This window comes from Bos taurus, chromosome 23, assembly GCF_002263795.3.
Source record: "Bos taurus isolate L1 Dominette 01449 registration number 42190680 breed Hereford chromosome 23, ARS-UCD2.0, whole genome shotgun sequence".
NCBI classification, from domain to species: domain Eukaryota; kingdom Metazoa; phylum Chordata; class Mammalia; order Artiodactyla; family Bovidae; genus Bos; species Bos taurus.
The window spans coordinates 17871867-17899670 of record NC_037350.1 but is presented as its reverse complement, the minus strand read 5'-3'; the positions used below and the strand labels follow the sequence as shown (position 1 = coordinate 17899670).

Sequence of the window (27804 nt, the reverse complement as noted above, 5' to 3'; positions counted from 1 at the left end):
GCCACCGTCTTACTCAAGGTAGTTACTTCTTGGTACCTTACACTATCAAATCTAATTAAGCTAACACCAAGAGTGATAATGAGCCACTTTACCTGGTGGCTCAGCAGTAAAGAATCCACCTGCCATGCAGGAGACCTGGGTTCAGTCCCTGTCAGGAAGATCCCCTGGAGGACATGGCAACCCACTCCAGTGTTCCTGCCTGAGAAATCCATGGACAGAGCAGCCTTGTGGGCTACAGTCCATGAGGTCACAAAAGAGTCCGACACAAGGTAGCGACTGAAAAAGAGTGATGATATGAACCTGAGAGACCTGGGAAAGGATTCCTATCCACTAAAACTTACCAACTGTAAGGCACACACTATCTTATTTCATCTTACATTATTTCAGGCTCTCACTTCCATGAGATAAAAACTACTACCCAAATTTTACAAGTAAGAAACATCTGAGACTCAGAGACGTTAAGTAACTTGCCCTAGGCTACACACACAGTCACCAAGAGATGAAGTTCTGCCACTGCGTCTACTTGGAGTCCAACACTAGGGCACACTGCAGCTCAGCCAGATGTCCTCCCGGCCTCAGCCCGTGACATGCAAACTTGCCTGAAGAAATTCAAGCTGCGGCGCTGGATGGCTTAATGCCACCAGACAGTTCACTGAAAAATCATTCCAGACACACACAAACAAGATCTCAATTAATGAACTTGCCCATCACTCCTTCCCTGATTTAGGCATTAACCTGTACGTAGCTACTTGTAAGAATTTTATTTGACACTGGAAAAAAGCTTTCAATTTCCCCAGCTTACATTTTTTAATTCCAAGTTCTTTTATTCTTAACAAGCTACAAAACTATAGGAAAAACATCTCTCAGAAGAATTTTATGGGGAAAAAAAAAGTTTATTTTAACAACTTTTTGAGAAGCTGGGCAGAATATAACTAGAATTATCAGAGACTTCACCAAAGCTAATCTTTTGCCACAGGCTTTAAAAGAGTACAAGTGATCAGGGTTTTCTTTTGTTTTGTTGAATGGTACTTATAATATACTATTAAACGAATGGAGTAGTACATGGTGATCCCAATTTAGTTTTAAAGACCTTTATCCACACACTGATATGTGTGGCTGTACATATATTAAATCTTTTTCTATCATATTTAATCTTATATATACACATCCCAAGATGTTTAATGTGATTACACTTGAATGGTAGGCTTTTCTATTTTTTTTAATTTAAAATTTTCTACAAACTACTGGTATTATTTTTAGAAAAAACGCCTACAAATGTTATTTTTTAAATGCATAGAAGAGAAACTGTCTAAAAAAGACTGGCCAGAGACCAATGGAAAACTGATGGTCCCCAGGAGATGAATCAGTGGAACCGTAAGTGTTTCCTCGGGTCATTACAAAAGGGAGCTGTATGGGACTTATAAAAGTGTAATTGTTACTCTCAAACTCACTAAGTTTGTTAAAGTTACTAAGCTTAAGTAATTCCAAAATAAACACATTATCCTTGGGTCTCCAATACTGTCCTCAGTTAAAGTCTGTTACAGTGAGGTTCAGAAACATTAAGAGCATCCCTCACTAAAATTCTTGCTTGGGGACCCAGATAATAACCTTATACCCCTGGAAAAACAGGTTTCAGAATACCTAAAATAAATATAAAGTTAACGGCAGCTCCACTTCCTAGTCAACATGATCCTATAGTAGTAAAGATGTGATTCAACCATCGAAATGTTTGCAAACAAGAGCCCATGAGTGATACTCCTTTAATCTCTATACTGCTCATTAGCATTGTTTTAGCAGTGAGCCATCTCAATATTGATGAGATGCAGGTCCAATTAAGTGATTATTAGCCAGCATCTATCAGTTAGCAACCATCAGACTGCCTCCCTAAAAAGCAAGCTAAAGCAATAAGGCAAAACCTTACTAGACGCAGTTCCAAGAACAGAAAAGTACCAATAATACAATGCCAAGAGCATTTTACTTTTGCATAAGTTAGGAAATGAAACCCAACAACTACAAGAAACAAATTCAACTTAACGCTGAGGAATAACGAAAGCAACACTGTTGTTATCACAAGAGATCTCTGGTCTAGCTTCCAGAGTTGCTACTAGAAACAACCAAGAAATCTGTTAATGCCTTTAAGGGTGATGGCAGAGAGCAGAACTTGAGAACTGAGAATGTTCCAAGAACTGAGGACTTCTCGCCTGTCACCACACACCACCCCACACATACCCTCCCACCCACACAAGAGCCCAAGTGTAAACCTGCTGAGATACAACAACATACCATCCCTCCACCCTCAAGTGCACACCAACTTAATCCTTACCCTAGGTTTTAAGGGAAGTTTTATCTTGTGTAAAAATAAATGATGATCACTGAGAAAACAGGATCCATCGTGCAGCTAATTTTGCTGAAATATAACCATCCGAAAAAGTCAGGGGTCCCCAAATGAGTTCTACAAACACACTGAGAAGGATTTTAAATGTGTTATCTGTGTTCTTTAAGTTACTTTATTTCCAAGAAGTCAATGTCACACGGTATTTCTTGACTAAATTGGCTGTGCCAGTAAAACACAGGGAGAAGTATTACTTCTGGACCTAGTTCCCACCTCTAAGGAAAGCCTTTCCATTTTTACAGCTAACATGACAAAATCTACTTTTCAGCCAAACTTCCTCAACACAGCAGTTTAGATACAATTTCAAATACTATTAAATTTAATGGCAGGCCTAAATTCAGACTTCTCATTTCACTTTTGCACCTACTGGAAATTATTTCACTCAAAATAATTATGTCTTCAGACGATTTCCTATTTCCACTTAAAGTGGAAACAAATTAGAACACTCCAAATTCTATTTGCACTTCCCAAATACAGTAATGACTCATTTATCTGGCATCATCGGAAAAGAAGGTTCTCCACGTTAAGTGTTTTCCAGATAAATGAAGTCTGGAGGAGCAGAAAGCTCATCCGCCTGAGTCCCTGCTGTGTCCCCAGGGCCTAGAGCAGGGGCTGGTCACAGCTGATGCTCAGTAACACACTGAATGTGTGATTAAATAAAGGCCTACGGTTTCAACCGTTTGATGAAAATTCTTCTACAATGGCCATCCTTCTTTTTCTGTTTTATAAAAACATGACACTGAACAGAAATTAAGTTTTTCTTATTAATTGGAGTATCCTCATGAACGGCAAACATGCTACACTCCTACCTAAGACACCTATAATGCCCTCAGAAGCTATTCAAATAACATGGCCTTTTGCCACCATATTTAAATGGCCTCAACATGCTGTGTTTTCATAACTTTTCCTTTCCTGATATTAGCCGTCACTTCTGCTTGCAGGTGCTGCCATTGTTTACACACAGATGTCTGGTAAGGTTCCAAAATTAATTCTATCTCCTAAGCACAATAAAGTATGTGGACTTGGTTAGTCTTTCCCACTTGCTTCTGACCTGTGACTATCTTCTGATTCTATTTACTTAAAGGACTCCTTGTACCAGCCAAAACATTCTACATAAAACCTGAGATGGTTCTAACTAGTTTTAAATGAGAATCTTAAGGATTTTAATTTAAGTTCTAAGTTTCAAATACTAATCATGAGTAATGGCTTGAAGACTAGCTCCAAAATAAACCTCAGGGCATATTTTTTTAATCCATTTAGGAGACACCAAGCACGACAAAGCTGGATTTCATCTTGCTTGATACGGTGTGATGGGGCCCTAATTTAGATTCACTGTTCCAGAGCTCACGCAGCAGAACTCAAGCACACTGGCAGTCGGGAACTGTGCTCAGTACAGCACGGCACGTCTCCCTGAACCTAAGAGTGCACGGATAATTTCAGTACAGCCTTAAGTTTATATAATACAACTAGAGTTCCTTCCCCACAACAAACTCTGAATAATGTTTATAATTTAGCAATCAACTGAAATGATGAAAGAATTACCACAATTGAAATAAAATATTTATGTATTTCAAATCAGGAGAACTGTGTCTTCAAAAACTCAAATAAGCTAAGACAAATCTAGTTCTGAATTAGGGATGGATACAAATAAAAGGAGGGATTTGTTTATTTGTGTTTTTGAGTCTCTTTTCTTCTTTTTAAAGATTTAATGAACTTTCATTTGAAATAAGCAGAGTTTACTAAATTAAAGGATTTGATTACGTGTTCTTTAAAAGTAACTAGCTGAGTAAACATTAAAGCAAGTTATCCAGGAGTCAAGAAAAGAAAAATTACTTCAGACTGTTTTATGAATATTCTTCCAAAATCACCAATCCTTCAGCAAAAATAGTTCAACGGAAGATTTCGGTTCCTGGTACTGAACTGAACAAAGAGAACCACATGTTTCTAATGGTTGCTCATAAACCACCCAAATAAATCTCCAAGAGAACAGCAGTGGTTCTCTCTGTATCTTTCCCTTCAAAACTCACAAGACCAATTCAACATAGAAATAAAAATTACTGTACTTTATGGCACCACTCACTTTGTGACACATTTATTTGCTGTCATGAAAGTTAGTGCCTCAACAAAGTAAATGAGATTTGGGGGAAAAACTTTTTTTTATATTTTAAACAGCACAAAATGTCCTTACCATTTGAGCAATAAAGAGTTTGCCCACCTCAAATGAGATTTTCAAACCAAGGGAGAGACCTAAGCATTTATATACAAAGGTCACAAGGAAGCTTTCCAAATAGCTTTCCAATCAATTATGATGCTGACCTTAGAACAGAATTACACTGCTAACTACCACTTATCAGAAATGAAGCCTACACAACAGAAAACATAACTGAAATTTAACCACTGATGTTCTTTTTACTTTCCCTGACTTGTGAGTTAAAACACGGAGCAACAGCACACCCTGCTGGAAGTCAGTAACACAGCTAGAGTAACCAGTAGCAATGGACTGTTAAAATTTTACCCAAGATGAAAATCACTTCAGGAAGAAACTCTGATTTCCCACCAAATGAGAAAAGAAGTTCACGAGCATTACCATTAGGTGCCTAGACATGTGACCTTAAAGGTAAAATTAAAAATTAACTAAAGTTTACTGCTTTTTCCAGCTCATTTCCCTAGCTCCACACAGCCCCAACCACTCCAAATGACTTCACTGTTTTTTATTTTAACCCTAAATAAAATATATTCAAATCTACTTTACTTATGGTAATCACGTAAGAGGAACTTGAAGCCACTTTCTGCACGTGACTGCCTGAAGCACCCCTTTATACTTCCCATCCCAAGATACCTTGGCCTCAGAGACACCCCTGAAGACCACCGTTAAGAATTCACAAGGCAGCCTAGCAGTCCATGAACCACAATTTACATACCACTGGCAAAATTCCTACACAGATTCTGGAATTCAAAACATGCAGACTATATTAAGAAACCACATGCTATGAAATTCCCATCGAGTACCTTTCAATGTTTTCACAGACGTGAAAAATCATGGAAGCCACTGTCTAGGTAATCCAGCTCAGCGCTCTCCCTGTAGCAAACTCACAGGAATCAGAGAGTGAGCAGAAAGATACTGAAGTTTTTTAAGTGTGCCCTCTTGGTTACAGAAAGACAGCTCCCTGGTCCACTGATCTCCCTCCTTAGAGAAAATTGCTATTTCAGAACGCATCTACACTGTTCTGAGCGACCAGTGTTCACTTTTTGGCTCCTTGCTCCCACGTGTAGAAGGTTCTGATTGACCTGTGGTCAACTTAGAGCTCTCTTTATCACAAAGCCCAGCCATCCTGAAAAACCAATGCAGATCAAACACTTCAGTGCAGTGCAGTTTTTTCTCAAGAAATTCAAAAACAATTACATCTATTTTTCTGAAGTTGTATGAGTTTCATTCATCAGAGGTATGAGTTTGATTCATCATTTCAATCAAAGTACACATTTAAGGTTGAATATTAAAAGGATACCAACCTCAAGCCTCTTTTCCAGCGACTCAATTCTGTCCTTTTTGCTAGCCAGGTTGGCCCGGGTGTAGCGGCTCTGCCCGGGAAGATACAAAACTTGACTGTAGCACTCTTCCCACACCTGGTTATAAGCTTCACTTGAGAGTTCTCCGTGGCTCATACCTTGTTTGACCACTTCCATCTCCTGTACCAGAACATCCTGAGCCTGTCACAATAATAATTTCAGTAAGCTTGAGTACTAGAGACACTTGCCATCAATAGAAAGTTTTAAAAGACTGGTCTTTCCCTCCCTGGGCAAAAGCAATGAGCTTTGGTTGACTGACGGTTTTTTGGAAGGGGGTTATAAATATCTAAGTGAAACAAATTAAGAAGCCTAGAAGTCAATGCAGATTGATCTGAAGAGTCAAGCATCCATGTATTACGCCCAATAATATAAACATTCTTCGCCTTCACTCATTAAAACAGCAGCTACCATTTCTCAGGCGTCTACTATGTGCCAGGAACTGGACTGAAAAGTTTTACCTATTTTATCTCCAAACAGCATACCACTCTTACAAAGCAGTCAACATTAACCTCACTGAAGTTCATGAAGCTCATTAAGGTCATTAACCTCATTACAGTTCACGAAGCAAAGGCTCAGAGAGGTTAAACAATTTGTTCAAAAACACAACACTAGGAAGCAGAAGAGACAGGCTCACACCCAAACCAAAGGTGACCAGTGCGTGGGGGTGCTCCTTCCGCTCACCAACAACCCCGACACTTCCGACTTCCCAGTGCAGTGAAGGGGAATTAGGCAGGGTTTTTTTTTTTTGACACATGCCTTTTTTTTTTCATCTGAAAGAATGTCTCTGACATTACCAGAGAATAGAACTGGAAGCACAGATCAAATAATGACAGATCACAGACCAATTGCTGGTCACTAGAAAAGATTCTGTTTAAGATGATAGAATGAGGATGGAATTGGACAAGCGGAGTCCAATCACAGTTTTAGCATTTAAATAGCTATCTGAACTTGCTGAACTTCTGTGAGCCCGTTTCTCATCTGGAGAGGGGAGATAATACCTAACATGTTTGTTATGAGGATTAAGTGATACAGCAAGACACAAAGAGCCAGCCCAGCAGCAGACACACAGACTCCATCAGCATACCACATGAACTCTTTCCAGCCCTTTGCTTCATGGCTCATGAAAAACCAACAATTACTTTTTGTGCTTTATAGAAAGCTCTCAATCATTCCAGGAACATCAGAAAATAAACACAGACCAAAACATAAGAAAAATCAAGATAAATAACAAGCATATGAAAAAATTTAAACAAAAAAAAAAAGAGGGGGATCAAGTCTACAGAATATAAAGAATGGATCCTTTTAAATGATACCTCTTAGAGGAAATAATGGAAACAAACCAATTTTAACACACTTAATGACAACTGGGCTCTTTATTATCAGTGAAATGGTATTTAACTCTGAAACGGTACATGGTAAAAATTGACAAATTTAGCTCTTACAATGATTAGGAGAAAGTACAGCTAAGTTCCACTGAAACTGTGCCTAAAGAATCTGCTAAGTATAGGTGCTTCAAATTTTTCAGAACACAGGGGACTACAAACAGGTCATAAAATACAGGAGGATGAACTACTTTGTAATGGTTTCATATAAAATTCTAAAGCACTACTTACAATTATTTTCAAAGCATGCATTAGAATCTGTCCCTTACAGAACTTCTATTAGTAACAATGTGATCTTTGTTTCAGGTTTCCATATATACAATAAATTCAGGAAGACTGATTTCCTCAAATCCATCTTCTCATATTTTCACTCTAACAAGAGGAAACTGTTCAAGCAATGAGGTCATTATCTGATTCTTAACAGAGGGTAGCTTCCATAGCACTTACTAGAAGACAGCAACTCAGTTACTCAGAAGCAAACTGAAACAGAAATCTAAACCCTTCTTCCTCTATTTTCTAAATATTCTATAATAGACATGTATCACTTATACAGTACGAAAAAGGGAAAGTAGGAAAGAGAGAAGGCGAGTACAAGAGGGAAAAGAGAAGAATCTGGTTTCCTCCTAAGTCCGCCCATTCTAATGGACAGGTACTTCACTGCCCCGCAGAATGAAAGACTAAAGAAAGAAGACTTCAGCAAAAGTCCACTCCTCTTCCAACCATGACACCAACTCTCTTTTCCTGTATCACTGTACAGATTTCTAGGCACAATCACAGCTGTTTGCTCTGTCAAAGCAGAAAGAATAAAATGCATATGGAGGAAGAGGCAGGACAGACGTTATATCATACAGAAAACATTTCTTTATTTCCTTATCCACAAGGGCAGGGGGAAACCATGTCAGGGAAATACATGCAATAAACGGTATTTCCTTTCTGTGAATGGATGAAAGGTTTAATCTGTAAATATTTTAATACATTCTTGTTTTTTCATAGTATTCTAGGTAAGTGAGGTTTAAGTATTAAAGGCAATCCCACCCTATTCAGAGACAGCAAAATTAAACCCAGAAAATGACAACTGTAGGAACGATAAATGAGGCACACACCCATGAGACAAAAACACCCTGTCATCAAAGCCAGTGTCTCTCTGATAAAGGTCTATCATTGAACATTGTGGAGAGGGGAGGGGAGAAGGGAGGATGTCTGCATAACATTTAACATGAAATTTCTCTCTTAACCATATATTTCTGTTGTTTATGAACATCCATATAGGAAAATATGTTCATGTTTGTCCATGATACACAGTATCTAACAAATACTTAAATCCTGAGACAAAAATACTCAATGATACCTTTTTCAGCTCTTCCTTGGAGAATTTTTCATAAGGGTTATGTTCCAGATAGGCAATGTGCTCTGCATTATTGGTACCAAATCCTACAGTTTTTCCTTTTTTATTTCCAGATGGCTCATAAGGGTGATGTAGAAGGTCATAATGAAGCATTGTGATCATTTCCTTTTTGATCAGTTCTTCACTTTTCTGTAAATCTGTTAGAGGTGGTTCTACATTTAACGGTCTTAGAATTGTTTCATTTACCTAAAATTTTAAAACAAGTACAATTATTAAACATAGTACTGCAACATACTACTATTACTACTTCTTCCAGCAATGAATTAAATACAGGCACACCTTGTTTTACTGTGCTTCCCGTAACTGCAATTTGCAGACAAGGTGTTTTTTTTCACAAACTGAAAGTTCGTGGCAACCCTGAATTGAGCAAATCTATTGGCACCATTTTTTCAACAACATCTGCTCATTTTGTCTATGTCACACTGGCAATTCTTGCAATATTTCAAACATTTTTTTCATTACTACTCTATCTGCTATGGTGAGCTGTGATCATTAATGCTACTACTGCAAAAAGATTATGACTCAGGGTCAGAAGCTTAGACGATAATTAGCACTTTTTTAGCTATAAAGTAGCTTTTAATCAAGTTATGTACATTAAGTACATTAAGGTATGTACTTTTTTTAGACATACCACTACTGCACACTTAAAAAACTATAGTTTAGTATAAATGTAACTTCTATACACACAAGGAAACAGAACAATCCGCACTTGACTGAGTGACGTGCATTTCACTGCAGTAGCCTGGAACCCAGCTGCAGTATCTCCAAGGTATACCTAAAGCAGTTTAACATTTTCGAAAGAAATTATTTTTTTCTTTCAAAATTCTTATTTGTACCAGTGAAGCATTTAAAAGACTGGATCTGGGAACTGCTTTACTATATTCCAGAAAGTAGATGAAATGTTGTTTTACAGACTTTATGAATAATATAAAATACATCAATCACATAAAAAGAAACTTAAAACTTCCTAAGGCAGAAATTCTAATACTTACTTCTGATGGTCTTGGCAGATCCTTCTGGACAGCTTTGTGCATTCGTTTCATTTCCTTTACACGCTCTGCATCTCGTATGGCCTAGAAAAATTATTTTTATAACCATTTTTACAGCTATACAGTATCTGACACATTTCAGTAAAGGTGAAAACACTTTCATCTATAAGAACATGTATGTTCAAGAACTAAAGCTGTAGTAATCTGTGTAAGTTTGTAGAAAGGCAATATAACGCCACTGAAATTAGCCAGTCTATTCATTCTCATGTTACAGCACAAACTAAGAACTTCCAACAGCTACTAGAAGCATTCTCCAGATTTGCATGGCTCCCTTAATCAGATAATCATTCTTTTCTTGTCTAAAAGACCAAGTCCTAAACTTAGAGGGGATGCTTCCAATTATCCCTCCTGCAATACAACCTTTCCCTTCCACCTCAGAAGCTATTGATTTTTTATTTAAAAACCCAGCCAGCAAGGGTGCAGTTTTATGACTCTTAAATTATGAATAATGTGGGTTGACACAAGAAAACTTTAAACCATTTTTTAGAATAAATGTAGCTCAAAATAGGGAAGAGAACTAAATTCATAAAGTATTATCATACATCCCCCACCAAAAAGCACATTCATGTGGTTTCTCTCTAAAGCACGACTTCCATCACTCCAATCCCTAGAAGTGATTCAATTTCTAAAAATATCCCAAAATAGGCTGCAACAAGAAGTCCTGAAGGGGATCACATGATCTCAGTTTTAGCTCGTTTTACCACTTTCAAGACATAAGACCTGGGACAGTTAACTTAATTCACCTGAGTTTCCTCATTCCTAAAATGAACCTGATACCTATCCTACTTATATCACCTGGTCGTTATGTACATACGAAAAATAATTAACTAGAAACTATATTAGTACAAGGTGTTACTAATTTTATTCTGATGCACTCTGAATTTCCAAATCCACATTTTTTAAATTTTCTTTTTCATTGGAGGATAACTGCTTTACAATACTGTGTTGGCGTCTGCCATACAACTTGAATCAGCCATAAATACACATATGTTCCCTCCCTCTGGAACCGCCCCCCCACCTCCCAGCCCATACCACCCCTCTAGCTTGTCACAGAGCACCGTGTTGAGCTCCCTGTGTTACCCGAAACTTCCCATTAGTTTACACTGACGAAGAAAAATCAACCAACCAACAAATCAATCAATAAGATGTACTTGTTTTAAGACTGGTCTTGGCAAGAGTGAAAGCAATATCTAATAGACTACTTACACATATTTTAAAGGAGCATAATGAATTTGACAGAGGATATTTAAACTGCAACGTGTATGATTATACATTTTAAGAACACCTATCAAGATTGATCTAAGTACTTTCCTTTAGTGCAATTTTTTTCAATACTGAAAAAAACACTAAGTAGAGATCCTGGGACATGTTAACAGTCGTCACCCACCTGCTTCCGTGCATCCACATCAGCAGCATCTTCAATGTAAGTATCATCTATTTCACGCTCTTCCAGTTCCTTCTCAGCATTTTCTGGTAGAACAATTTCAAAGTCATTCTTAGGAGCAGGAAGACCCAACAATCCTAAACGTAGGTGTTCACGAGATTCTCTTTCCTGTAGAAAAAAATTAGTCTTTCTCAATTTATACACATTAAAATACTCAACTAATATTGTGTAAGAGTTTCTAAAACACAATTAGCCTAATTTTAATTCTAGAAAAATGATCCCTAACTTAAGGGTTGAGACAAAATTTTGTTTAATTTTTATCTCTACTTCTTCCCTACATTAAGACCAATCATAAAAACTTAGATTTGTGGTCAATGAATTTACTCTGGGATAGTCTAATAGCAGGTTTGAGAATTATACCTCTGGAGGGCAAAAAAACAAGAAGTCCTTTAGGATTTCCTTTTAAGGATTTCTGAAATTTAATGGGAAATGAAAGAACAAATTCAAAAGTAAATTTGTCCTTGGATAAATAAAACCTAATCTGAAAAGGCAGCTGAATTTGTGTGTATGATTCTTTTTCATGCAAAACAGGTCATATGCAAGCCAAAGAAAACAGCTCATACTTCCTCAAAGTGCCTAGTACCCAAAGTCTTCCCCAGTCCATCCTCAGCTCACCTGTCTGTCTCATTCCCTACTGGTCCGTCACATATATGCAAGAAGGGAAGACCAGGTGAGCTGCTACGTCCAGAACATGCTCCATGCTTACTCATGTTGTGATCTCCACATGGGACAGCCCCCCACCCTACTGCCGAGCATACCTCCTTCAAGGAAGGCGTTCCTAGTACCCACCCAGCAAATGTGATTTATTCCTTTCTTTGGCCACCCTTAGCATGTTGGTTTTACTCAAAGGGCTTTATTTTGTTCTTATAATTATTTTTGGATTTGGTTTAGTACTGCCAATCTCTCCAGAGCATAAACTATTCTTTAAGACAAGGGACATCTTTACTCAACTTTCAATCCCATGAAGTGTCCAGATCTGTGCTTTTACACACATTAGATTCTTCACTTGTTTAATTCCTATGTAGCCATTCAGAGTCAGCATTACATGGTATCAATCCAAACATTTAAAAAAATTCTCAACTAACCAAATCTATACATGAAGTTAGAATTAATTTGTAAAATAGAAGCAAACCACCATTCAGTTCAGTTCAGTCCAGTCACTCAGTCGTGTCCAACTCTTTGCGACCCCATGAATCGCAGTATGCCAGGCCTCCCTGTCCATCACCAACTCCTGGAGTTCACTCAGACTCATGTCCATCGAGTCAGTGATGCCATCCAGCCATCTCATCCTCTGTCGTCCCCTTCTCCTCCTGCCCCCAATCCCTCCCAGCATCAGAGTCTTCTCCAATGAGTCAACTCTTCACATGAGGTGGCCAAAGTACTGGAGTTTCAGCTTTAGCATCAGTCCTTCCAATGAACACCCAGGGCTGATCTCCTTCAGAATGGACTGGTTGGATCTCCTTGCAGTCCAAGGGACTCTCAAGAGTCTTCTCCCAACACCACGGTTAAAGCATCAATTCTTCGGCGCTCAGCTTTCTTCACAGTCCAACTCTCACATCCATACATGACCACTGGAAAAACCATAGCCTTGACTAGACGAACCTTTGTTGGCAAAGTAATGTCTCTGCTTTTGAATATGCTATCTAGGTTGGTCATAACTTTCCTTCCAAGGAGTAAGCGTCTTTTTAATTCATTTTTTAAAATCTCACAATGATCTTTCATGGTATAAATAAAAGGCTCAGTAGTAATGTAATAAAAGCAATAACATGATCAAAAATAAAAGTGTAACTTTTATAATTAGCTTTCTATATCACCTTGCAAAACATACAGAAGAAAAACTTCATTAAGGTCAGCAATGAACATCAAATTAACTTGGCTCTGATACTTTGTCCTTCTAAAAGTACAGAGGCAAACAGAGGAATCAAAGTTCAAAATCTAATTTATGAGGCATTTGAAATTCATACCTTATTTTAATAGGGAAAAAAATCAGTGTACCATTCAAGAAGCTAAACTATTAATTAGTAAATAATAAAAATTAAAAATCACAAAAGATACAAGGAGCATTACTATCAGCTTAATCAATACTGAAAAATAAGAATAAGAAAAAGTAGGCTAATAAGACCAAAAGGTTTCCCTTCTCAAGTCCTACAAATCATGTTCCTTTTCTAGTGTCTGCAGGTTACAGAATCTGAAGGCATATGAAATACGCACTGACAAGGGGAAAATTTTTATTTTGGTACCCTTGAGATTTTAACTTTTTTTTAAAAAGTACTAAAAGAGAATTGACACAGACCATCTGCTTCACATAAGAGGGATCACTGTAGTCTGCCATTCCATCCTCAGGATTAATGTTTAACTTGTCTCGAAGAGGAGTTCTACCCGGGGTGGAGTTAATAACTGGTTTGGGAGTCGTCCCACTCCGGGGAGTCAGCCCTTCAGATCCATGAGAAGGAGTCCTAGAAAGACAGAAATTCTAGTTAATGAAAGTGCCAATTTTATTTGAATTGTGCTTCCAAATATTTTTCACATAAATTATTTTATAAGAAAAGAAATAAAGATTCCTAAAATTTTGTCTCCCTATCTGGTTTTAAGTTAGACCTCTCGGTTAAAATAAAGGTTTGGTTCAGCTAACTCAGCATTTACACGCAGTGTATTTATTTTAATACTTGAAATAAAGTCATGATAGCTAGTATTTTTTCACCTTATTAACTAGGTCCATAAAACATTTTTCAACCTTTTCTTAACACATCAGGGTGGCTAAGAACACACAGTAGTCAGGGAGGTTGGCCACCACACTTAAGACCCCAAACGACTCTCATTGAGTTCAGTATCTTCAACTTATCATTTGTCTCCTCCCTGCCTATAGCTGTTGGCCATCACATTCTCATCACAGGTATGCATACTTCAAGTTTGTTTGGAAACCAAACACCAGACTTTTAGGATCACATCTAAATATGAATTGTTCTGAGTTAGGTCCTAGAAACTCTCAGAAATAAAACCCCTAAACTTCATACCATACAGTTTAAACGTCCAAAGCTTCGGACTTCTCTGGTATTCCAGTGGTTCAGAATCTGCCTGCCAAGGCAGGGGACACAGGTGCAATCCCTGGTCCATCCCTGGTCCAGGAGAATCCCACATGCTTGGGGCCACTGAGCCCGTGCACCACCACAAGAGAAGCTACCACAGTGAGAAGCCCGTGCACCACAATTAGAGAGAAGCCCCAACTGCCACAACTAGAGAAAGCCCTCGCATATCAATGAAGACCCAATGTAGCCAAAAATAAATAATTTTCTTTTTATATGTTCAAAGACTTTTGTTTTTTTGATTACTTCCTGAATCCTGGCTGTGTTCCAGACAGGTGATGCTGCCAGAGAGCGTTCCCAGAGGTGAGGTGAGGTGCTACCATATAAGACGTGATTCCTGCCCCCAAGGAGCTCACAATCTAGTTGAGAAACAAGACATACACGGGAGAAAGAGGGATTAGGCTCTCTTGCAAGCCTTGCGTAAGTATTATGTCACATAAGGTTTTCGCTGCCAATGTTCTTGATCCTGCTGTCATGCACAGCTATAACAGTCAGAAATGCTTCACATACTTAACCAGTAAGAGGACAAATTTTAAAATTAATAGTAAACCCCAACTATTTCTAATCTTAAAAGCTCAAATTCTATTTTAATACACGTTGTTTCTATAATATTTGTATCTTAAAAATTCTTTAAAAACAGTAGCTTAAAACAAAAGAAGTTAAAAAAAAAAAGAAGTATAAACAAATACTGAACTCCAGTCAATGATTTATATGACAAAGAAGTGTTTAGGGTGAAATGTACTAATACCTGCAACTTGCTTTGATATGTATTTAAATGTAAGATAGGCTGATGGCTGGATGGATACATGATAAAGCAAACACAATAAAACCTAAACCATGGAATCAAGTAGTGAGTATATGGATGTTTGCTTTACCATTCTTTCAACCTCTTTAAATGTTATACATTTTCATGATAAAATGTTGGGGAACAAGCAACAGTAATACATGCATAAAAGGGATTACAATTTTTATAAAAGTCACCAATCATCATTAATAATGGATGGATCTACTTCTTAAATCAGATTAAAAGTATTCACAAACAGGGTGACAGCACCAGAAACTCTGAAAAAAGAAGGAAGGTTCATGTAGTATTTGACTAGTTCCTAAATACTATAATGTTATTTGCTTCTATGAATGAGGGGAACTCTAAAAGCAAGTTAAACACTAATTTCCATTTTCTGTCAACATTTCTAAAGCAAACACATTGTCCAAGTCCTCGGATTCAGGTTTTTCTAAAGCAGAAATCAGTTGTTTATTTACAATACCTGAATGGGGTAGAAAGAACTGTGTTTGGAGTCTGTACAACCTGCCGCTGTGGTGTCACACCTGAGAAGTCGCTCTCATGCAAAGGGGTGTTGAGTCCACCTTTTAATGGGGTGTCCACATTGGTCAGAGCCATGAGGTTTTGCGCTTCCTGATTAACAAGATAGTAAACAAGCATGTTTTAATAGTTTAGACAGCTTAGCAAACCCCTCTCTTATCGCCCTACTACACAAAAAGCAGGCACAATTCTTACATATTTTCTCAATGAAAACCAAGAGAGAAAAAGAATATTGAACCATGGAAGAATTCAATACTTCCATTCTTTCTGACATTAATATGTCAGAAGTTTTGAAATAGTTTTATATGTCAAGAAATGTATATGTGATTGTGGCCTCACATACGAAAACCATTACCCAAGAACTTTTCCTATTTCCCATGCCAAGCCTCTTTACATGAAGAACTAAGAATTCAACTTTCCCAACGTGAGCTTAAGCTAAACATCAGAACACCCAGTCTGGCTTTATCACGAATTCTTGATCCAATCTTCATTAGACTCTCTGAGTCTCAGTTTCTTCCACTGTGAGGTTAAGATATTACCAACTGGTCTATCTACTTCATAAGAAAACTCAAGAAGACAGATTACTTTCTGAAGTCTTGCTTGACCTTTTCAGGTTGGACTGACATGCTCTCTTTACAGTATAACCCTCTACTATAACCCTGCACTCATTACTAACACAGCACCCACAACTCCTAATCCCCAATTCAGGGTCTGTGGCAGGCTACATTTTCCATAGAGTCACAGCCAAGTAATTCTGATCTCACATGCTCTTCTTACAATCCAACACTGATACTCCAACCACTGAACTGTACATTATAAAAGGATAAATTGCATCTTAAAAAAATATATATATATATTTATACACACACACACACACACACACACACACACACACGTGCTTCCCTGGTGCCTCAGACAGTAAAGAAACTGCCTACAATGCAGGAGACATGGGTTCTATCCCTGGGTTGAGAAGATTTCCTGGAGAAGGAAATGGCAACCCACTCCAGTATTTCTGCCTGGTAAATTCCATGGACAGAGGAGCCTGGTGGGCTACAGTCCATGGGTTTGCAAAGAGTCAGACACAACTGAAGAGACTTAGCATGCATATACCCGTCTAATTAAAAAAGAGAGAGCTCAGAAATTTAAAATATGACAGTAGAAATTTAAAAACTGTATGAAGGTAAAATTCAGAAAATCTCCTAGCAGTGAATCAAAAAAGTCACTTAAGACAGAAAACCAGAGAGGAATAGCGAAATAAAGCAATGAAGGGGAGGAAATTTTTCTAATTTTCAGAATAACTTCCCAGAATTGAAGGTCATGAGTCTACAGAATGAAAAAACTCACCAAGTACCTAGTACAGTGGTTAAAAATAAACCCACATCAAGAAATATGCATGTGAAAAAGAGGTCATATAAGCTTCCAAAGGAAAAAACCAGGTTTCCTATTAACCTTAAATGCACAAGTCAGAAGCCCCTGGAACACCACCTTCAAAGCTATCAACAAAAACCCTTTCAATCTGGAATTCTATACCCAGTTGTACAAGCAAATTAAGAGAGTAAAACAGTAATTTACAGATATTCAAGACTTAAAAATTCCATCTCCCACGAAACCTTCCTCAGAAAGCTACCGACAGATATGCCTCACTTTAGGGAGCCAACCAAAAAAGCAAGAGACATGGGAGCCAGCAAAGAGGAGACCCAAGGGAAAACTTTCCAGGGTGACAGTGAAGGGAGAGCAAGAGAACAAGCCATAAACAAGATCTAAGGAGTAATCCAGTCCAGACTAGAACATTCAGAAATTCTGGGAAAGACTTCAAGTGCTGAAAAAGATAAGAATACCTAAAATTTGACCAGATTACAGGAGACTGACAGTTTATAAAGTTCAGATCCAGAAATGAATTTGTGCCAAGTAATCAAAAATCTTAGTAACTAAGTAAGACAAGTATTAATCCAAAGAACAACAAAACACTGTGCAGTAGAATAATCATAAGGTACTTGTAGGTCAGCAGTGAACGCAGTTTGCATAGTCACAAGTGATTGTGACAGTTGCTCAGTCGTATCTGACTCTCTGCAACCCCATGGACTGTAGCCAGCCAGACTCCTCTGTCCATGGGATTCTCCAGGCAAGAATCCTGGAGTGAGTTGCTATGCCCTCCTCCAGGGGATCTTCCTGGCCCAGGGACAGAATCTGAGTCTCCTGCATTGCAGGCAGATTCTTTACCATATGAGCCACCAGGGAAGCCCCACAGAGTCATAAAGTAAACCATAAATATAGAGCTAACAAAAATTATGATTAACTACAGTGGAAGACGGGAAAATGAAAAGAGTGTGGATGCACAGTAGAGGCAGAGGGCATGAGAGAGCCAAATGTTTAAATTCTAAGTGGAAAAAAAAATGCTTTAAACTGAAAATAAAACCATCATGAAACAAGTGTCTTAGCATTACAGTGGTGAAAACAAAGAGCTGTCACTCATAACTCTAGAAAGCAGACAGTGAGGGGCACTGTTTTCTTACAAAGCCTTATAGGACTGTTTGACTCCTGAATCAAGACCTTAAGATTATATTTGACTCTTAGAAAACTGAGATGTAAGGAGTGCTGAAAGACTCAATAGTATTCTGTGAGGTCTGTCTATTACCTAGCATGCTAACACCCTAGGAACACTCAGAGCTGTACACCTTATACGTTAAGGAGCGAGAAGGAAACAGTACTGAAGGCCGTCTATGCCATGCTAAGTATAGAATCACAAGGAAGTTTTAAAAATCACTCTAAAAAAAAAAAAATTACTGACTACAGGGAACTCTCCTGGTGGCCCAGTGGTTAAGAATCCACCTTGCAATGCAGAGTACACAGGTTTAATCCCTGGTTGGGGGAACTAGGATCCCATGGGCCAGAGAGCAAGCAAGCCTGCTCACCCCAACTACGGAGCCCATGGACACAACTAGAGAATCGGTGTGCTGCAATGAAAGATCCTGTGTGCTGCAACCAGGACCCAAGCACAGCCAAATAAATACAATTACTAACTACACACGTATGATTTTTTTTTCCAGGACTGCTAGGCGATGTGTAATTTTTAAATGCTGTGCTTTACTGACAAGATTTAGCTTCCCTACCATGGAAATCTCTAGCAGCTATGCATTCAGGACTCTTTTAAACTGCTTATGCTAAGAGACACAAAACCAAACCATTTAGTCTTCTCCTTTATACCACTTTCAAGGACAGGAGGCAAAGTGAAAGGCTCATTCTGCCCCATGGCAGCCTACCTGCAGAATTCTGTCCTGGGAAGCTGGCGTCCGTGGTGTTCTCAGAGCAATGCTGTTGTTGGTGACATTGTACTCAGACAAGAGAGTACTGGAAGCAGAGTTTGTTATGCCAGATTCCTCAGCAGTCTGACGTGCAATTTCACTTGCTTGGCCTACTTTTACAACTTCTTGGAGTTCTGCATCTGAAATCTGAAGATAACAGTTATCATAGTAGCAATATTTAACCAGACAATAACACAGCTTAAAACGTCCACATTCTAGAAAGATGAACTGCTTGGGTACACAGAGGTTCACTATACTACTCTTTATTTTGTGGGTTTGAAAATTTCCATAATATTAATAGTTTTTTAAAGTGTTCCCTATATAAAGTACGGGGGAAATTCCATACATGATACAGTATCAAACTGTATTCTTCTATTTCCATACTGAAATTGTCTCAAAACAATATATTAATAAATCAAGACTATAAATTAATAGTGTTTGTACAAAACCATTTATCAATTGGGGGGGCATACTAAAAATAAAATATCAGAGTCCACTGAGCCACAAAAATCCCTAAGAAAATCAAAAGGTGTTATTTTTGTAATTTTACCAAAATAAATATCCTAAGAACTATTAAAAAAAAAAAAAGTTACAGGCAAAATTCCAATTTAAGAAATATCACCAGTACAAATGATAGCATCTGACAAAACTATTTTATGTTTATACCCAAGAATTTTATATTAATGTAGCCAGGGCATTCATTTGGCTAAAGTTGTTCAAACCTCCTAAATCCAGTCCCTCTGCTCCATTAAACTGTCCAATTCTACAGAGCTGTACTCATCAAAATGCAAGAGAAGCTTATTCAAAATCCCCATGTTTCTGACCAAGCACAATTCAGCCATAGGAACAGAGCCTACAATGAGCTGAATCAATTTTTTCTTCTCCACAACTCCCACATTGATTCTCACAGTTACTGTCTCAAAAATAGAAGAACGACACAACCAAACATTCCCTAAAAGACAGTCACCTGAAGTCCACAAGGCCAAATACCACCACTACCAGCTACAGAAAAAAGAGGCCTGGAGCCCCAGTCTACTGACAAATTGCTGCAATTAATTACTAAACCATCACATGAGAAGTTCAAGGCCTAATATTTCTTAGGAGTACCAAGCACCTAAAAGAAAGCCTGGCACAGAGACCCGCAACATTTGCTGAAAAAATGTATAAAAGCATGTGAGTTCACACAGTGAAAAACCTACTTTCATCAGATTACCTGAGGGGCAGGAAGTACTAGTTTGCTCCTCTTTTTAGTAAATTCAGAAACACCACTAGTTTGAAGAATAGCTGATGGTAAATCAGATTCTTTTTTCCTTTTCAAATGCTGCTTGTCTTTTTTCCTATCTCGTCCTTCTTTTTCACTGTCATGAATCAAGGTGGAGAACAAATTTTTCAAAGTTACTTATAGGCAATAATGTTAAAAGCCATATAAATAGTCATACACTCTGAACAAAATAATCCCTTCTTAAGAAAAGTACTAATAAAAAGACAAAACTATATACATTAAGCTGTTTCCTTTTCCTATACATTAACTACTATGTTCAAAAGGAATATAGAATAGCAATAGAATTATTAAGAAAATAAGATACACTAAGTAATTTAAGTACTAAGTATTAAAACTATGTAACTATAAAGACTACGATGAGAAGCAAAATGTTACATATAACATGAAAAGAAAACCATAAAACTACTCCTATATCATGACTACATTCATACAAAAATACGTGTCTGTACTAGGAAAATGATAAAGTAAACAAAAAGGGAAACAAGCGAAGGGAACAAAATTAAAACACTGGTTTTAAATTTTCCTTTAAAACTAATCTTCAATTGTTTGACATCATTTTTTTTTAAGGATAGTTAAGTTCTCATGAATGACATCCCAGAGTTGTTAGGCTCTGGTGCCAGGCCCAAGGTCATTTTCTAAAGGACCAGGAATGCTTCCTTCCCCTCTGCATGTCACCCTTCTCCTCTACCTAGTGTACTCCATCCAAATGACTTTTTTTTTCTTCAATCTTTTTATCTGTAGAGGCTACCTAAAACAAGGTTCTAATCTGAAAAACAAATACAACGGAGTACATTCAAGAAAATGCTGATCCACACTGGCTGACATCTGTTGTTTACTAACAATTCATGTCAACAGAAATATAGAAGGCCACTGGGGGAGTGGAAAACTAAAAATCTTTGATAAGCATAAAAGGTTTTTTCCACAACATTCAGGTATAAGATTTAAAGAAACTCTAAAAATCCCTATAAATAAGCAAAAGCCTTTGCATCCTAAGGCATCTGATAAAAATACACACTGATCCCCATTAGATGAAAAGATTTAAGAATGAACTGGTAATGGTCATTACTTCCTTTTAATTTCATTTTAAGAAAAACAAGATAAAATTTTCACTAAGGAAAAAAAAAAGCAGACCAGATTTTTGACATAATCCTTCAGGCCATTAGTGAAATAACTAACCTGTTTCCAAATGTTAAGTCTGTGACTCAGTGAATAGACAGTTCACTAACAGCCAAATGCTGACATTTCAAGAAATGCAAACAGTATTCTGTGCTAAAAACATTACAGCGAGGGTCACTGGTTTTCTCAGAAAGGTGAAGCCATTAAATAAGTAAAAGCATTATGTAAGCCACATTGTGCTGACTAAGAAAAATCTGGCTCTGACAAGGATAATATCTGGCCCTCCATAAAATTCCTACTATACTTTTCCATTTATAAAACCAGAAAGGAAAAAAAAACCAGAAAGACAACTTACGATCTCAGCTCCCCATCAAGATCCTGTTGTCTTAACTTTCTGAAATCAGCATCGAGAGTCTGGTAGTTTTCCTCAGAAGTATCATAGAAACCAAGAGCAGGCTTTTTTTCAAATGGAATTTCAGCATTATAATCAACTCCTCTTTTCTTTTTTCTTTTCTTCTGAATTTCTATGCCGGCTGCTCGAAGTTCTCTTCTCTTTTGGAGGGCAGCAAGACGCCTGAAGCACAAGAACAAAAGATCACCTTGAAAATCATACACCATGGGGAAGGGATGGCTCATCCAACAGAGCTAAGAAAGCTGTCCAGTCATTTGGGGAAGAAATATTTACTTAAATCCTCACCTCACACCATGCACCAAAATCAACTCCAGTTTTGATTTAAAGGTACACATATATACTAGAGCAAAGAGAAAAACCAGAAGGAACTATAAGTAAATATGTATCTAATCTCTGGATGGGAATATACTCACTTAATATCAATGAAATGATGGGCAAAGAAAAAAATCAACAGCTTTGAATTTTAAATTTTATATCTCTGTAGCACCATTTTTAAAATCATAAAACAGTATCAAAAGGTAAATAGTAGGAAAAAAATTTGCAATTAGTATTAGGAATGGTTAGATATAAAGAATCCAGGCAAGTTTTTTTAAAATGCATCTCAAGGGAATAAAGCAGAAGGAAAGACAGTTCACTAAGGAAAAAATGCAAACAGCTAAAATAACAAATGCTCAAACTACCGCACAACTGCAGTCATCTCACACGCTAGTAAAGTAATGCTCAAAATTCTCCAAGCCAGGCTTCAGCAATACATGAACTGTGAACTTCCAGATGCTCAAGCTGGTTTTAGAAAAGGCAGAAGAACCAGAGATCAGATTGCCAACATCCGCTGGATCATCGAAAAAGCAGGAGTTTCAGAAAAACATCTATTTCTGCTTTATTGACTATGCCAAAGCCTCTGACTGTGTGGATCACAATAAACTGTGGAAAATTCTGAAAGAGATGGGAATACCAGACCACCTGACCTGCCTCTTGAGAAACCTGTATGCAGGTCAGGAAGCAACAGTTAGAACTGGACATGGAACAATGGACTGGTTCCAAATAGGAAAAGGAGTACGTCAAGGCTGTATATTGTCACCCTGCTTATTTAACTTCTATGCAGAGTACATAATGAGAAACGCTGGGCTGGAGGAAGCACAAGCTGGAATCAAGATTGCGGGGAGAAATATTAATAACCTCAGATATGCAGATGATACCACTCTTATGGCAGAAAGTGAAGAAGAACTAAAGAGCCTCTTGATGAAAGTGAAAGAGGAGAATGAAAAAGTTGGCTTAAAGCTCAACATTCAGAAAACTAAGATCACGGCATCCAGTCCCATCACTTCATGGGAAATAGATGGGGAAACAGTGGCTGACTTTTTTTTTTCTGGGCTCCAAAATCGCTACAGATGGTGATTGCACCCATGAAATTAAAAGACACTTACTCCTTGGAGGAAAGTTATGACCAACCTAGACAGCATATTAAAAAGCAGAGACATTACTTTGCTGACAAAGGTCCATCTAGTCAAGGCTATGGTTTTTCCAGTGGTCATGTATGGATGTGAGAGTTAGACTATAAAGAAAGCTGAGCGCCAAAGAATTGGGGCTTTTGAACTGTGGTGTTGGAGAAGACTCTTGAGAGTCCCTTGGACTGCAAGGAGATCCAACCAGTCCATCCTAAAGGAGATCAGTCCTGGGTGTTCACTGGAAGGACTGATGTTGAAGCTGAAACTCCAATACTGTGGCCACCTGAGGCAAAGAGCTGACTTATTTGAAAAGACCCTGATGCTGGGAAAGATTGGGGGCAGGAGGAGAAGGGGACGACACAGGATGAGATGGTTGGATGGCATCACCAACTCAATGGACATGGGTTTAGGTGGATTCCCGGAGTTTGTGATGGACAGGGAGGCCTGCCGTGCTGTGGTTCATGGGATCACAAAGAGTCGGACACGACTGAGCGACTGGACTGAACTGAAAATGACAAAGTGTACTTTAAACATTAAAGAATCAAATTAAATCAAGTACCATTTCTGCATACCTAATAAATTGTTGTTATTCAGTCACTAAGTGTTCCCTGCCTCCAGGGAACCACTGTAGAGGCTAAGTCCAGACACAGTCACTGACAAGGAGAGGCTTCCTTCTGCCCACAGGCTCTACCTTGGGCCCAGCGTTGCTGAGAATACTGGCGCCACAAGAGTCCTTGCCTGGGCCTGTGGCATGAGGGTTCCACGACAGGGGAGGCAAGCCAAGGAGATCTGGGGCGGCTGCCCACCCCACCCCTGACACTGAGCACCCAGCTTCTAAAGTGGGCATCATGCAGGAACAAGTACATCAGAGCCTATGGGACAGAATAGAGAATTCCAAGCTCTCCCCAAAGAAACTGCCTTTCATTTGCAACAGGAAATGGAGAGGCTCAGGCCTCAGGGCACTCTCAAAAACAGTACAAGTTGTGATGAAAAGGCAACTGATATCTGATAGATTCTTTGGAGATACAGCTGTACTGCAGGCCTACTATAGTCTGCCAGAATCAATCCCTTTTGAAAAGTGGGAGAAGCCTTCCTGGGATGAGAACAAATATCAAACACTGACCTCAGAAACCATCCCTTCAAAGGAGCCAAAGTTTACTTGGATCAGTTTGTGGAGCAATTTATGCCTCAAGACATTGCTGAAAACAATACAGCAATAAGCTGGCAGTCAGTACAGTCTAACAGCTGGGTGTACCCAGGGAAAACTGTCAAAGCAAGTCTGGTCAAAATCACCTCACCCCCAGGCGACTATGGCCACACCCAAGACTGCCCCCACAAAGACCACCATCAAAGGCTTCACATTTCTGGGGGAGGAAAGGGGAGAACAGACTTCCCTACAATACACCTGCCTGCTAGTCACTAATGAGTAAACAAGTAGTCATGAGAGTGGATGAGGGTGGGGGGTGCCTTTTGCTGGTTGTCCAGTGGACAATTCACAAGGTGATCCAACTCACATGGTGGTCGAACTCACAAGGTTAAAAGGCTCAAAAAACTTAGTCCCCAGACCACCACGGACAAAAACAGAAAATTAATTTTTTGTAACCTCACTCACATTACTCATCCCTAAATGGTAAGCAAAATAGAAAGGTGACTGAGACTGGGCAGAAAACGTAGCACCTCCTCTTATTTTCCGTTTACTGTCCCAGGTCAATCATACTCCCATCACAAATCACTACTCGGGGCCAGTGCTTGGTCAGCTATGCCAAAAAGCATCCTCTGGCAGGAAAGAATCCTTCATCCCAGGACCTGATACTTCACGGTCATTGCTAAGGAAACCATGAGCACAATGCTAGTCATCAGGGCAGGAAGTAGTTCCCAGCTTAAGGACCAAAAAGGCAGTTATGGAGGCTGGGGAGGTTACTTCAATGCCTGAATTCCAAAATCTAATAAGCTTTCATAAAGTTCAGGTTTTTCCCTTTAACCACTTCATCTTGGCTTCTAGACCATTAGGAATGAAGTCAATAATGGATCTAACCAAAAAGAAGAGGAAAGTGGAGAAAACCTTTAGCAGAGGGCAGTATTTAATTTCACTCATTTTTTTAAATAAAAATTCCTATGACAGCCTAAAACGTGGTTCAAGGCTCATTTACTCCCTCCATGTTCAGATGGGCTTCCTATTTCACAGCCGGTGCCTTCCCAACACTAATCAACGAGAGTAACTAACGGCAGTCATGCCAAAGTCACAGAGCACAGTGTGACCGCCAGCCATCTGACACCAAGATGGCTACAACAAATGAAGCTCTCTTATGCTAACAGAATACACCACCACAAGACATATATGTATGTCTATACCTGGGCATTACTTCTGCCACATCTTATAAAATTTTTTTTAAACATGTATTTTGGGGCTTCCCTGGGGGCTCAGTAGTAAAGAATCTGCCTGCCAATGCAGGAGACGCAGGTATGATCCCTGGTCCGGCAGGACTCCACATGCCACGGAGCAACTAAGCCCATGTGCCACAAGTACTGAACCTGTGCTTTAGAGCCTGGGAGCCACAGCTCCTGAAGCCCACACGCCCTAGAGCCTGTGCTCCACAACAGAAGCCACTGCAATGAGAAGCCTGTGCGCGGCAACTAGAGTAGCCCCCGCTCACCACAACTAGAGAAAAGCCCTCGCAGCAGCGAAGACCCAGAGCAGCCAAAATTAAAAATAACTGATTTTTTAAATGTATTTTTTCTATAACTACTCTCAAATGGTTAGAAAGATATAAAAGACTCTTCCAAAGTAATAAGGAAGTTAAGCACTATTACCAAAACTGGAATGAGACAACTCCAATTGCCATTCACCAAACAGGGCTGATGAAGTTTCACTGGACCTAAGGAGGCACAGACTGACTGGACAACTATGGATGGAAACAACCATACCTTGCTTCTTCCAGCTGTTTCTCTCTTGCTTTCCTCTTGGCTTTCTTTCCCTGAGTGTTAGCCAGGCGGGCTCTAGCTTCAGAAAGCATCTCCAATTCATCTGCAAAAATAAAGAGAAAATTAACTTCTTCTCCAACAGAAGCAAGGTGAGAGATGTAGCCTAGTGCTTAAGATGAGAAAACCCATCAATATAATCATTATATGGTGCAGCATAAAGGAAACAGCTTGGGTTTTGAAGTCAGAGGTATCTAAGTTAAAAATCATGCCCATGACTCACTGGTTATGTGACTCTGAGATAACAACATCTCACCATTTACAAAATGGGAATAACAATTCCTGCTTCACAGAGATGTTGAGAAGAACTAACCAAAATGAACTAGGTAAAGCATCCAGCAAATATTCATCGAATAATGGCTATAATTATCATGTCCTTCATTATCATCAACTATCTGGCACAGCACAAATCGTGAAATATTATAAGAGCTATTATTTAATTTCAAGGAGACTGACAATCTTCATTATCATTTTTCCTTGATTTTTCTCCCTCAGAACTATTTCTCTTCTCCAGTACATTTTCCATAGTTCCCCAGAGTAGAATAGAGTTCATTACTGATCCCTTGGAGCAATTCCTATACAAAGGTGTCCAATGAAATCACAAGGGAACTTTAAAAAAAAGAAAATCTCAGATTCCAGGATTACCCTACCCTCCATTCCCCTTCCCCAGTTTACTGAGTCAGATCTCCTGGGGAGGCCCTGGTACCTGCATTTTTTAATGTTCACCATCTGACAGTGATGCAGCCAGCCCAGCCCCAGTCTGCCTTTGGGAACCACCACCTTCAAGTTTTTAAATTAAAAACTCAACAAATATTCACTGAACGCTCACAACTACCCTGGGAAGTAAGATAGACACTATTACTCTACATCTGACAGGAAACAGAACCAAAGTTCAGAGAGATTATATGACTCACCCAAACAGCTTAATACTTAGCAGACATAGCACTAAGCTAAAGTCTAGTTTCTCTGATTCCTGATTCAATGTCTCAAAAAGTCATCTTAAGTCTCCCTCATGGCACTACAGTGTTGCCTTTTCACGAAACTCAAACTACTTGTCCAAAGTCAAAAAAGCAGTTAATAGGAGCACTGGATCCCCGAATCCAGACTTCTCATCCCTCAGAAGAGGAAAGACAACGGAGTCCTAAAGAGTTCACCTCTGGCCACCAGGAAATGTCCAGGAATACCACACTGCTTAACTAAGTGAACTGAAACATTAAAGATAAAGGGACAGCGTCCAAAAAAAGCAATTACCCTACAACAGAAGGCTGGACGCATTTGGAAGGAGACTGAGAGTAACAACTGCAGACAGAACCTCAGTTCTAAAAAGTCAGAGAAGTTTGGAAAAGAACTCAGAGGTAAAAGAAAGCCCGAGGAGTCTATAGTTACCAAAGAAATAAATTCCTCACAAAAGTACACTTGCCCTCATCCATGTCAATCGGATCAGGCCGTGCTGGCTTTGTTTCTGGATTTGGATCTATTTCTCCAGGCTTAAGCTTTCGTGGATCATCTGTTGTTTCCTCTTCATTGTCTCTCTGGGCAGCTTTATCCCTAGAAGTGAACCCAGAGTACTTAACCACACCACCACACCATTCAGTCTTAGAAATACCAGGTTCCCTAGTGCTAGC

General features: G+C 38.8%; 1 protein-coding gene and 1 long non-coding RNA gene across 2 annotated transcripts in view; one reads left to right on the top strand and one right to left on the bottom strand.

The window, feature by feature from the left end:
- CDC5L (cell division cycle 5 like) overlaps positions 1-27804 on the bottom strand; it is a 40475-nt gene that overhangs the window by 8055 nt on the left and 4616 nt on the right. Inside the window, exons 4-14 of the mRNA NM_001076542.1 lie at positions 27600-27727; positions 26126-26225; positions 21699-21917; positions 20159-20303; positions 18904-19092; positions 15588-15736; positions 13533-13695; positions 11183-11347; positions 9739-9819; positions 8690-8932; positions 5903-6100 (exon numbers count right to left, since the gene is read on the bottom strand). Of these exons, the coding sequence (NP_001070010.1) occupies positions 5903-6100; positions 8690-8932; positions 9739-9819; positions 11183-11347; positions 13533-13695; positions 15588-15736; positions 18904-19092; positions 20159-20303; positions 21699-21917; positions 26126-26225; positions 27600-27727 (1780 nt within the window). The remainder of the gene's footprint in view (positions 1-5902; positions 6101-8689; positions 8933-9738; positions 9820-11182; positions 11348-13532; positions 13696-15587; positions 15737-18903; positions 19093-20158; positions 20304-21698; positions 21918-26125; positions 26226-27599; positions 27728-27804) is intronic.
- Positions 65-3966, top strand: LOC132343622 (uncharacterized). Its single transcript, XR_009492545.1, has 3 exons — positions 65-346; positions 1298-1374; positions 3653-3966. It is a non-coding gene; the product is annotated as an uncharacterized lncRNA (long non-coding RNA).